At 43.2% G+C, this 13,631-nt stretch overlaps 1 protein-coding gene across 1 annotated transcript in view; it reads right to left on the reverse strand.

Moving 5' to 3' along the window:
* Positions 1-918: 918 nt before the first annotated feature.
* The window catches only part of DAPK3 (death associated protein kinase 3), a 40,398-nt gene continuing 27,685 nt past the window's right edge, over positions 919-13,631 (reverse strand). The window contains exons 7-8 of the mRNA XM_077476072.1: positions 7,997-8,042; positions 919-2,677 (exon numbers count right to left, since the gene is read on the reverse strand). Of these exons, the coding sequence (XP_077332198.1) occupies positions 2,144-2,677; positions 7,997-8,042 (580 nt within the window). The 3' untranslated portion in view covers positions 919-2,143. The remainder of the gene's footprint in view (positions 2,678-7,996; positions 8,043-13,631) is intronic.

The following is a 13,631-nucleotide window of genomic DNA, read 5'->3' on the forward strand; positions in this document are numbered from 1 at the left end:
ACAGGAGAGCATGCTTTCCCTTGCCCACACCTAAGATGGCCACTGATGCTGAAACCATGAGGGACAGAGCTGAACAAATAGCGGTGATCAGCCCTGCAAGAGACACAGGCACCTCCAGGGACATGAGAAACAGGACTCAGGACACAGCCAGCCAGCGCAGCCCCCCCACAGGTGAGAGCCCCTGTACAGACACACACACACCGCTCAGCAGCCACATGCAGCATCCCCCACAGGGAGGGGGGGGAGGGAAGATCGGGACAAGGAGAAAAGAAAGGGAGGTGAGGGACCCCCGAATCGACCTCCCAGGGAATGCCCAGCTGCTCAGCCCCACTGGAGGCAGGGAGAGCTGTACTGAAGAGCTGGGAGACATTCCATTACGGACCCACTCTCTGATCAGTACAGGGTGGCTGCTGGCCTCGGCACACTGTGCCCCCCGGAGCATAAAAGCTCACCGACTACCTCTGGAGCTGAGGTTTCGTCATGGCCGACCCAGCGCGGAGCTCTGGTCTGCACACGCTTGATGGCCAGGCTGGGGAGACGATAAGGGTATCCAGACTGTCACCCAGCCAGCTGTTGATAGCAGATCACAGGATCTATCATCTTGCGCAAAAAGCCAAGCTTCTGTAGAAAAAAAAAAAAAAAAAAGACGGACCGATGGGCCAGTCAGAGTTCCTAGGTCCTTCTTCACTAGGCAAAATAAAACTGAGGCTGCAGTAGCATGCTGAGGGGTTGTTACCCAAGGGACCCTCCCTTGGGCGGAACTAGAAAGTTTAGTTTTATTATCACATGTTAACATGTACTGCCTAGTCCTCTCCTGTAGGTGGCATAACAACCCAATGGTCTAAAGAGAATAAGCTGTGTCAGTCGGGGAATATAAGAGAAATGTGGGTTTGTGAGACACAGAGATTACACAATATGTAGGAAGATTAGCGTCTACTTTATTTATGTTTTTTTTTTAATAAGTTAAGTGTTTTTTCACACTTATAGGGGCAGCTGTCACATATTTTATAATAATTTTTTGCACAATTTTATTATAGATGGCCCCATTTATACCAACAATTTTTGATACAATATTATTAGCCAATGATCTCGAGTCTCGAATCTTGTTTTATTTTTTATCAAGTGTTTTAACTCAAAAAGTGACAAAAAACATTGCAGATTATATATACACATACATACACACACAAACTGTATATATATAAAATTAATATTATTTTTTTTTTTTTAATAAATATACACAACAGGGAAAAATGTGATGACTGGTCCTCCAAGATGAATGAAAACAGAATCCTTAAAGGAAGTGAAAGCATGAAGCAGTTTTCAGAATGAATATAAAATAGCGCATGAACTCTTACCTAAAAGCCAAACTCCAGCTTTCGCTAAAAAAGTAAAAACCGCCCAAGTGTTGTTAAAAAGAAACATGAAAAGTTAAGATTTGTAAACTTTTTATTGCTGTTTGTATCATCGGTCATGTGGGAGATTTCTGCTCAGTTCCAGTGTGACAGTTGTCAAAACACAAGAGGGAGAGAAAGGTACTTTGAAAATTGACAGAACAGGAAGCAAGGGGAAATACTCCTAACAGGGAACAAGCAGCAATAAAAACATATGTTACTTTAGAGGGGAGGAAAGTTTAGAACGTCTGTAAGTAGTGTATTGTGGTCTGTGTTCTCAGGTTGATCACACCCTCATGTCCCTCTAGAAATCTAATTTATGGAAACCGCAAACCCGACACAGGTTCTAACCTTCTTTAACCCACTCTACCTAAATAAGATAAAAAATTAAGACTCAAATCTACTGAAAATACAAAGTAAAAAACAAAAACAAACAAAAAAAAAAAAAAAACACATAAGTTTAGAAGCCCGTTCCTTACCAAGCCACCAACCCCAATGTAGTCCTTGCTGCAATGTACCTGCAAATACCTCAACTTTTATGTCACTTTCTTTTCTCCCGGTTGCAAATCATAGTTCAAACACTTACTTGCTCAAACCTTTCACTTCTCTATGGAATCATACAACATCCTTATACAGGTAAAATGTAGAAGATATAAACAGTCTGTGTGGGTGAAAAAATATAGCGTTTCCAAAGCCGATTCTAGTTAGCGTTATCTAAATGAGAAGGGGCAGCTGTGTCCCTACAGGCAAGCCTAGCACACACCCCTAAGACCTTCATCTTCTGGCCTCTCCATTGTTTTAAGAAGATCTTCGACGAAGCTCATCTCTGCACTGACCTGGGCAGCCAGTGCTTCATATCTATTTTCTAGACGTCCCATTCTTCGCTTCAAGCCATTCACAACAAGCATTGCACTCCTTATATCCTCCTGAACCTGAGAACGTTGCCCTTCACCACGCTGCATCTCCTGCCTTAGTCCTATCAGTTGGCGTGTTACACCTTCCTGCTCTTCCCGATACCAGCTTTCTTTTTCCTCATAAATGGAATGCAGGGCACAAAGATCCTCACGGGAAGTATTCTGGCTTTTCTGCAGCTCTCGCAATGCATCCTCAGCTGCACCCAATTCCTCCAGCACATGACTGAATCTTTCAAAGTTCACATAAGTGTTATTAGGAGGCATGCTTGAGTGAGATTTAATTGTGTACTCCTTTAGTCTTGTCGTCTTCAATCTCCGGCGCTCAGGGCGTTTTCCACTATCTTCATGGCGCACATTCCTGCGTCTTATTGCCTGATTGGGAAAAGGAAGAGAGAGCAACATTAATTTTAGTTTTTTTATTAGTACAATCTACACTCTTACTAACGTAATTCATATTGCCTAACTGTGGAGCTAGAGATTCACCACCAGGACTCTGCTTGCTGGTGAATGAGCACCAAGAGGTTGGCAACTAAGCAAATACTTACGATGCACAAACAGGATCATTCACTAAAGCAATATATGATAAAGAAATTTTATATCATAGGACTTCAATGACGAAGGACATAAAGGAAGGGCAGGGGAAGAGGTAGGAAGGAAGGAAGGATACCACCTACTTCATGATGGTGTAAAAATAAATAACCTCCATTTTCACAACTGTTGCTCCAAAGGAAGGCATCCAACCCCCCCAATATAACATGATACAATTTGTTCCAGTGGGGAAAAAAAAAAAAATACCTTCCTTATCCCCCAGGAGGCTTTTGAATACTCCCTGGACGATCTACCCCTGGTGTTATTACCCATATTAGCAACCAGGTAATGAAGATCATCCCTCAAAAAAAAATAGGTTTCTTATTCAGGGTCTATACAGAACCTTCCAAAAGTAAAATGGTTACAGAAACATGGATGCAAGGATGATAACATTTTCATGCATTAGTACGACATGTTTTTGCGCCAAATCTTCAAAACCTCCAGTACCTATATAGAAAAGGTTATGCAAGGCTAGATAGATATTCAAATGGCCAAACCTATTTCAAGGATGTGATTCTTCAGTGCTGTATTCCAGACAGAAATATACATACATTCCAGTGTGTGTTACTTTAAAGCAGATTGCTAGCAACATAGAAGTGCATGGCAACCATATCCAGGTTTGAAATACCTGCCAAATATTGTTCCTGCTGTCTGCTCGTTTCAATAATAGGGATTAGCTCAGGCATGTTCACATGGTCCACGTGGCGCTGCGCTTATCACAGGCAGTGAGACATTGCCTAATCTCTGCAGCCACGCATCGGGCAATGTCTCACTGCCTGTGATTAGCGATGCGCCGACTTCCTGGCGGGCTCTACACGTGGACTATGAGAACACGCCTGAGCTGATCCTTATTCAATAATTAGGAGCACATATGACACCGCTAGGTGGGGCTAACAAAACTGGCCTGGTGTTTTGGGTCATGCTGAAAATGCTTTCCCATGCTGAAATGCACTTGTGGATGACTCAGTGGATTATTCTGGAGATTACTTTTTAAAATCACACTAATTTTTTACTTGCATATTTAGTGACTCTTTCTAGCCTTTTGCCATTTGAAATTATCCATACTATTTACATATCAGTAGGACATCCTTTGTAGTGTACAGCGGACATTCTTCTGGACACTGTTTGGCAGGCTTCCTGGGCTGGATACGTCTGTTCTGTCCACAATAGCCTTTATTTAGACTCGCCTTTATAAACAGGTGAAGATTATGTGATGGTTTACATATATTTGGTAGTCATTCTGATCTGCTCTTATTTAAACCAGCAAATGTTATGAGAACTATGTGGCAGGTTTTTCAAAAATGAATTTAGCTGCTGTGCTCTTATATGTTGCCATCAATCTGTTTTATCAACCATACATGGGAATGAATGGATGTCTCTGTTAAATTTCAGTGGAAGTCTGAATGACTGCATCCTTGGAGTAGGTTTGGACTCCCTATGCAGTCACACACACACACACACACACACACACACACACACACTTTCAGATATTGTGCAATAACATGCAATACCAACGCATGGAGGCAGATGCAAGTTATGTCATCTGTAAAAAGGTGCGTCTCTAACCAATTTCCTTTGGAAGGCTCTATATAGACACTGATTAATAAACCCTATTTTTGGGGATGATCTTTATTAAAATGGGATTGATATGTCTCCACTTGGAAGATAACTTTTCTATGTGGGTTACAAACTCTTCCAGCTATATTAGGGGAGACAGAGGGCATTTTTTGCTATTAACGTGTGTACCATGGTCTTTCATGCATGTTGTTTCAAAATTGTTGTGTAATAAGTAATGTAACAAATGCAGTATCCATGTGTTTGTGAAAACTGTGCAATTTAGATCATATTTATAATTTTGTATTATTACTTTATAGCTTGGTACACTGATTTACTTTTTTTTTTCTCTCATCAACTGCTTGCCGACCAGCCATCGTCATACTGTGGCAGGTTGGCTCCCTTGGGCGAGCCGTCGAAGCTGTAAGTTGGCCGCTTTAAGAGCACTGGGGGGGGGGGGGGGGCGGCAGGACAACTGAGCCGATGCGGGTGCCAGGCGGTCGTGACATCCACCAGGCAGCCACGATCGCTCCTGAGAGTGGCAGAACGGAGGTCAGTCAATTTAAAGAGACAGTTCTTCGTTATGTCAGGGGTGAAGAGACTAATCAGTTGTTCCTACTGCTTAGGAACAATGATCAGTCTCCTCCCCCAGGCAGTCCCATCCCCCCACAGTTAGAAACACTCCCTATTAAAACACATTTAAACCCTTCATCGCCTCCTAGTGTCAACTCCTTCCCTGCCAATGACATTTATACAGTTAATCAGTTATTTTTTTTTTTTTTTTTTTTTACAGCGAAAAATAGCTAAGTCAATGGTCCCAAAAAGGGGTCAAAAATGTCTGATCTGTCCACCGCAATGTCACAGTCCGATCCCCGCAATTACTAGCAAAAAATATAAATAATAAAAATGCCATAAATATATCCCCTATTTTGTAGACACTAACTTTTGCGCAAACCAATAAACACACACACTTATTTTGCAGGTTTTTTTTTTTTTACCAAAAAATATGTAGAATACATATAGGACTAGACTGAGGAAGAGTTTTTTTTTTTTACATTTTTTTCTGGATATTATAATCAAAAAAAGGAGAAAAAAAAACAGTTTTTTTTCAAAATTTTTGCTTTTTTTGTTTATAGTGCAAAAAATAAAAATAAATGCAGAGGTGATCAAATACCACCAAAAGAAAGTTCTATTTTTGGGGAAAAAAGGACCTCAACTTTGTTTGGGTATAGCGTCGCACGACTCCGTGTAGTATCGCAAAAATGGCCTGGTCATTAAGAGGGCAAATCTTCCAAGGCTTAAGTGGTTAAGGTAATTTCTCACAGTCCAGACTTTTGTAGCCATTTTTTGTTCGATGATGGCCTTTGTTGTATTACATTTTAACCACTTCAATACAGGGCACTTAAACACCTTCCTGCCCAGACCAATTTTGAGCCTTCAGCGCTGTCGCACTTTGAATGACAATTGCGCGGTCGTGCTACACTGTACCCAAATGAAATTTTTATCATTTTTTCCCCACAAATAGAGCTTTCTTTTGGTGGTATTTGATCACCTCTGCGGTTTTTATTTTTTGCGCTACAAATAAAAAAATACCGAAAATTTTGAAAAAAAAAATGTTTTTTTTTGTTTCAGTTTCAAAACTTTGTAAATAAGTATGTTTTCTCCTTCACTGATGGGCACTGATGGGGCTACACTGATGGGCACCAATGAAGTGGCACTGATGGGCGACACGGATGGGCGACACGGATGGGCGACACGGATGGGCGACACGGATGGGCGACACGGATGGGCGACACGGATGGGCGACACGGATGGGCGACACGGATGGGCGACACGGATGGGCGACACGGATGGGCGACACGGATGGGCGACACGGATGGGCGACACGGATGGGCGACACGGATGGGCGACACGGATGGGCGACACGGACGGACGACACGGACGGACGACACGGACGGACGACACGGACGGACACTGATAGGTGGCACAAATTGGCACTGATAGCTGGCACGGATGGGCGGCACGGATGGGCATGGATAGGCGGCACAGGTGGGCATGGATAGGCGGCACAGGTGGGCATGGATAGGCGGCACAGGTGGGCACTCATAGGCGGCACAGGTGGGCACTCATAGGCGGCACAGGTGGGCACTCATAGGCGGCACAGGTGGGCACTCATAGGCGGCACAGGTGGGCACTCATAGGCGGCATCGGTGTTATAGTAATGGATGCCAATCAGTGCCAAACAATAATGCATGCCAATCAGTGATGCCCATTGTGGCCACTGATTGGCATCCATTATGGGCACTGATTGGCACCCATTGTGCTGATTGGCACCCTGGTGGTCTAGGGAGGATTATGGATTGTTATTACCTTTTCCCTGGTGGTCTAGTGGTGTCCCTGGTGGTCCAGTGTGGGCATCCTCGGGGGGGCTGTGCTGATAATCGATCAGCACAGACCCCCCCTGCCAGAGGAGCAGCCGATCGGCTCTCCTCTACTCGCGTCTGACAGACGCGAGTGAGGGAAAGCCGATCACCGGCTCTTCCCATTTACACTGTGATCAGCCGTGATTGGACACGGCTGATCACATGGTAAAGAGTCTCCGTTGGAGACTCTTTACCGAGATCGTAGTTGCCGGGTGTCAGACTGACACCCCGCAACAATGATCGCCACGATGCGCGCCCCCGGGGGCGCGCAGCGGCTCATTATCCTAATCACGTCATATGACGTCCGGTTAGGATAATGAAACCACTTTGCCGCCGTCAATTTGTAATAGGGCGGGCGGCAAGTGGTTAATTACCAAAAAATTTATTTTCCTTATGCACTAAGGCTCGGTTCACACAGGGGGCGACACGACGCGGCACGACTTGCCGCGCCGCGACAAGTCGCCCCAGTTCTGTACTACGGAACCGTTCTAAGAGGAGCGACTCGAGTCGCTTCGACTTAGAAAAAAGGTTCCTGTACTACTTTTGGGCGACTTGCATTGACTTCTATACAGAAGTCATTTGCAAGTCGCCGCTGAGGTCGCGGCAGGTCGCGGTGCGGCAAGTCGTGTCGCCCCCTGTGTGAACCGATCCTAAAGGTTTTATTGTATGAATTTTGAGAATTAAAAATGTATGGTGTGTTATTTTTATTAGATTTGTTTACATTTTGGATGTAAAGGATGTAAGGGCAAATTCATAAACATGGATTTCAGTTTTATTCCCTCCTTAAAATACAGCTCCTTTCTGGCTCGGGTTAGCAGTGAATTTTTATAAATAATTTATAGAGTGCCTTTTAATAATGGCACACTCACAGAACAAGGGAATGGCAGTTGTCAGGGTTAAGTATTGAAGTCAGCTGCTAGTAAAATAAAGAAACTAGTCTCAAGGATGCACGCAGAGAAGGAAGGGACTTCTAGATAAACATGTAAACGTAGGAATCTTATGGTAGCTACTTCTAGACAAGACATTTTGCTTTCAAACATAAATAATGGATAAAACACACAGAATTAAAATGGAAATATAAATTAAAAAAAACCCTCTTCAGACTAAGCCTTCAGTTCATTCTCACCTTTATCCATGAATGCTCTAAGCTCTCATCAATTGTCATCCGTTTCCTGAAATAATAATCATATGGGTAAATCAACTAAAACAGGGTGATTAACTAAACCAAAGTTAAAGTGGTTGTAAACCCTACCCCACAACTTTTTCCCCATGTAAATCGGCATAAAAACCCCCTAATGAACACTGCTTGTAGATACCTCCTTACTTGCTTAGTATTGTAATCATTTTTGTTCTTTAGAATGACGTCACTGAGCATGCCCAGATCTCCCCTGATTTAGGACACACTCTCTATGTGCTTATCTCTTATCAGGACTTCCTACAGCACAACACTGATATCCCAGGAGGCTGCAGAATCACTCAGAGCTTCCTCCTACACACCATGTGACATCACATGCATTGTAAAGCAGGGCATGGGACAGCATTACTGCAGTCTTATCAGCTGAAGCTGATAGGACTCACAAAAGGCAAACACTAGGTAATCAGCACAAGTAAATACTATGAAATAAAACAAGTCAGCTATGAACAGGGAAGCAGGGTTGCCATAGAAATGTTGGATTGAGAAGGAGGCTTGGTTAATAGTACAGGAAGTGCTCAATGTAAGGGCGGAAATAAAAACTCTACTGTGGACTCAGAAAACAATACTTAAGATGGCGCTACCTAACCCGTGGAAACACGTTTTTTAAAGTTTCTTTAAACAGTAGGTAATATGCAATTTGGGCTGGATTACAGTGGCTATAGTTTGATAATTACTTATTATAATGGACTAAATGAAAAGAAGCATCAGAGTGGGAAGAGTTTACTTCCTCTTTAATCTGTATTCACTTCAAAGATTCAGTCACGTGCTTGAGATGCTTCCATTTTAAACTTTAGTAAACCATCTTTAAAATTGCTTTTGTCCCAAAGAAGAAAAATCTAAAGAAATTCAAGCAAAATTTCAATTTAGCACTTAAAAAAGGTAAGGGACAAAAGCCTGTGTCTTGGTTTTTCAATTCTGTGGTTAACAGTCCTTGAGCTTGCAGATATGTGGGTAGTAGGTAGTCTCAATACATTTGTAGCTGCCTTACTCAACCTTTTTCAACACAGAGGAACCTTTTAAAACAACTTCCTGGTCTCAGGGAACCCCTGCTAAAAAAAAAAAACATGATACACAAGTTGGCTAGTCAGCGGGAAGAATGCTTCTTACACGAGGACATTGGGAAGAATTACTCCCTTGCAGATAGCTAAAAAGATTAATTGTGTCAGTGGGAACTCATTGGACAGGCAGACATTGCTCATGGAACCACTAGAGGAACCCTGGTTGAGAAACCCAGACTTGTAGTATGCTGTACACATCCTCAAAAGGCAGCCCTACTCCTTTTCTTGGTGCTCATTACAAGACACAGAATAAAGCATTCTGGATCCAGTGGGTCATTCTGCCATCTTCAAAAGGTATTTGACACTGGCAAACAGCCCAGTAAAACCCCTCCCACTCCCAGCATGCCTCAGTTTTGTTAGCAAACAGTAGAAGTGAAATCATGAGAACAGAAGGGAAGGGCCCACACCCTTGAATGTACTTTTAGAATTTTACAGGTGACACAAAAATTCTATTTCTCATTAAAGGACACACAATGAAGTATTCTAGAGCCAATGGAATGTACAAAAACAGTCCAACTGAGGGGTAGGATACAGAAAAAACAAAAGACTAACAGGCCCAAAAAGAAAAAACAAACAGATTAACAGAGGCAGCTCAACAGAACCACCTGAAGGGACTTACAACCAAAGCCTAGGCTAGCTGAGGCCTGAACATCCACATAACTACAATGTGATCAGAAGACTAGGTGGAAGCTTGCTTTTTTTTTTTTTCCTTTCCTTTTCTTATCTATCTATAACAGATTAACCACTTCAATATCAGGCATTTAGACACCTTCCTACCCAAGCCAATTTTCAGCGTTGTAAAAATTTGAATAATTGCATGGTCATACAGCACTGTATTCAAACTATTTTTTTGTCATTTTGTTCCCAGAAATGGAGCTTTCTTTTGGTGGTATTTGATCACCTCTGCATTTATTTTTTGCGCAATAAAAAAAAATAAACAAAAAAATAATAAAAAAAAAAGACTGAAAATTTTGAAAAAAAATACAAGTTTTTCTTTGTTTCTGTTAAAAATTTTTTGTAAATAAGTTTTCTTCTTCAAGAACAGGCACTGATAAGACAGCACTGATGGGCACCAATGAGGTGGCACTGACGATGAGCACTGATAGGCAGAACTCATGGGCACTCGTAGGCGGCACAGAAAGGTGACACTGATGACACCGAGGGTGGCACTGCTGGGCACTACTGATGTCATTTGTTACATAATGGTGCCAGTCAGTGCCCATTTGTGGGCTGATTGGCACAGATTGGACATTTGCAAATGTGGATGGCCATCCACATGTTGGCCCCCTTCCCTGGTGGTCCGAGGGGGGGGGGGGGGCTGCGCTGATAATCGATCAGCACAGACCCCCCCCCCCCCCCCAGGAGAGACGCTGATCGGCTTTCCTCTACTCGTGTCTGTCAGACGCAAGTGAGGAAAAGCCAATCAACGGCTTTTCCTGTTTACATCGTGATAAGCCGTGATTGTACACGGCTGATTACTTGGTAAAGAGCCTCAAACTTAGGCTCTTTACCGAGATCGGCGTAGCGGTGCGTCTGTTATCCTGAAGGATGCCCAGTCAGGATAACTGAACCACCGCCCGGACGTCATTTTGCTATAGGCCCGGCGGGAAGTGGTTAATGATGCTGAAAAGCCCAAGAAGCACTACCTGATCTGGTAAAGTGTCTCAAGGATGAATTAACAGCTGTGAAATCCACTGGTGGCCACTAGGAAACACTACATCTCTGCCTGGGAGCCCATACTTATAATCCCATTTAGAGGAGAGGGATGCCTGGTGGACAGCTGGGAGTACTGCATCTTAAATTTTGTATGACCTGCTTAGCAATAATAGGTCATACAATTCTGGTGAGAGTTCTGCTTGCATAAAGGCATGGTCACTTGAGCTGGGGTGAAGCGCACATATTTTGCCAAGTGTGGATTTCACACACTAATGTTTCTTCTTTCACTTACATGATTTGGCACATGGTTTAGAGCTTGGTTTTGCAATTTTAGTTTATATATTGCATTTATTAATTATGTACATGGCCATGGTGTGTTACTGGTATATATAATCCCTACACAGGACTGGCTGCAACAGTGAATGTACTGGAAAAATCTTAATGTGAATGGCTCTCTAGGGAACCAAGGCTAGCCCCCCTTAGAAGCAGCCAACACAGGTAGCTCCAGATCTAGGCATGTCTGGACTGCATCAATAACAATGGAAATGATATCCTTTTCTGCAGACTGATACACATTGTATTATTCAGGACCATAAGGAGTGATGCAATTATCTGTGTCAGGGGTGATGGTGGTAGCCCTCCTGAACTGCTAGCTAAGCAGAAGCTGGTCAGGACCGACAATCTCCCACCCTTACACCTATTATCCACCATGTATATGTATGCTAGGAAATCACTCTAAGGGTACTGCCTGCTGGGCCACTGAATGTGATCATCACTTAAAGCAGCAGCGAGCTCAAGTCAGAATAGTGACAGTGGTGAGAAGTGAGCGATCAAGCCAGTGCTGCATGCTAAACTAAATTTAGTTGAGTCTAGTGTGCATGTACACAGCATTCTCAACTAAATTTGGGGTACACAAACTCAGTGTCATGCCTAGGCCCAAGGCAGGGTAATAGATTAAAACAAAAATGGTTGCAGTCATCAGTTTTCACTGTTAGAGAGCGAGACTGTCACTGCCGTTGCTACCAAGTTAACCCCTCTAGCACACCTAAGCTCCCATAAGAATGCAAGGTCCTAGCTTAGCACAGATGTCTTCTACCACTTGGCAACTAACAACTGGAATACATCATTCCCAATAAAAACATGGGGATTTTAAAAGCCAAATTGGTAGAAGGATGGGGAGGATGGGACTTGCCTTCCCCAGGTTCTATGCCCTCTGAATGGGTATACTTCCTAAGGGGTCTTCCAGAATAGGTTCTCCCAGACAGGTGGATCAAGACTCTAGACCTGTAAAAGAACTCTGCCTCGTCACATTGCATAGTGTGCATAGGTGGGTGCCTCTAGTGGAGTCCAGTGCTTAAAGGCACAATACATGCTGCCCTCACATCTTCATCTTGGTAGGGTCCAAGTACAGTTCTCAAAGCTATGGTGACTTATCTGCAAAATCATTTTCTGGGAGTAAAGTACAATCTTGACCATGGGTTATATGCTGCCACTTTCAGATGAGGACACTAGCAAACAAGCTGGTAAGACAAGCCCATAGAATCCCTCTCGCTCCCAGCAATGCCTTTTTATTTATTTTTTTAAGCATGCAATCAGTTGAAAACATCAGGCCAGAGGTGTGGGCGGTCTGTGTCCTGTACTTCGATAAAAGGATTTTTACAGGCAAGTCAAAAATGCTTTTTCTTTATCGTACAGCACAGAACACATGCCATTTTAAATCTTGACCATGGAACAACCCCAAGCAATACAACAGAGGGATAGGCAACACCGCAAACAAAGCCAATAGGCCCAAAACAAAGGAAACATGTTCCTAATTCAAAGGGCTTGAACCACCTTACAGCAGAAGTTTAGTGCCAGCAAAGGAGTAAAACATCCACCTGGTAAAACTTTAAACATGTGTGAACAGAAGACCAGATGGCGACCTTGCAAATCTGAGAAACAGATGCCTGGTGTGGAAAAGCGCATTAGGCAAAAACTAAAAAAAGTCAAGTTAGCCTTAAGAGGGAAAGGAGATTCCCCATTCTTCAAGGCATAGGCCTTAGTGATAGCCTGCCTAATTCACCTAGAGATGGGGGGGTGAGATGCAGGACAGCCCTTGCAATACCCTGCAGACAGGATAAAAAGAATCTGAGGTTCAGATGGACACAGTGGCTGAGAGAAAATCTTGCATACCACATCTAAACAATGTAGAGAGATATCTTTTGGGTTCTTTGGAGCAGGACAATGTTCTGATGAAGGAGGAAACCACCTTAGGGAGCAATAAGGCTCAGGGCCTTAAAACCACCTTGTCTTTATGAAAAAAAAGGAAGGGTTCTTTAGAGAATAAGGCTGCGAGATCTGAGACCCGTCTTGCTGTTGTGATAGCAAGCATAGCAAAACAACAATAGTGATACGCGATAGAAGAATGAAAAGAAAAACTATACTTGCAAGGAAGAATCCAGAATAGGCTCAAAAGGGAGACTTCTGACAGCCAACAGAACCAAATTAAGATCCCAAAGTGAGACATATGTATGAACAGGGGGAGCAATGTGAGCCATCTCTTAAAGTTCTTTACCAGAGAATAAAGTAGTCAGCAGTCTCTAACAGAATGGCCAATGTAGAGACTTGACCCGTCAGGGTACTCAAATCCAAATTTTGCTCAAGCCCAAATTAGAGGAAGGACAAGATACATCCCACACAAATCATCATCTAGGGCAGTGGTTCTTAACCCCTGTCCTCAGGACCCACTAACAGGTCAGATTTTAAGTATTACCCTGGGGAGATGCAGACTAGAATACTGCAATTACTGAGCAGCAATTGAGATATCACCTGTGATGTATTTCAGTTATCTTGCAAACCTGGCCTGTTAGTGG

This window comes from Lithobates pipiens, unplaced genomic scaffold (assembly GCF_037356315.1).
Source record: "Lithobates pipiens isolate NorthernLeopardFrog02 unplaced genomic scaffold, aLitPip1_a1.2 Scaffold_13, whole genome shotgun sequence".
Lineage (NCBI taxonomy): Eukaryota > Metazoa > Chordata > Amphibia > Anura > Ranidae > Lithobates > Lithobates pipiens.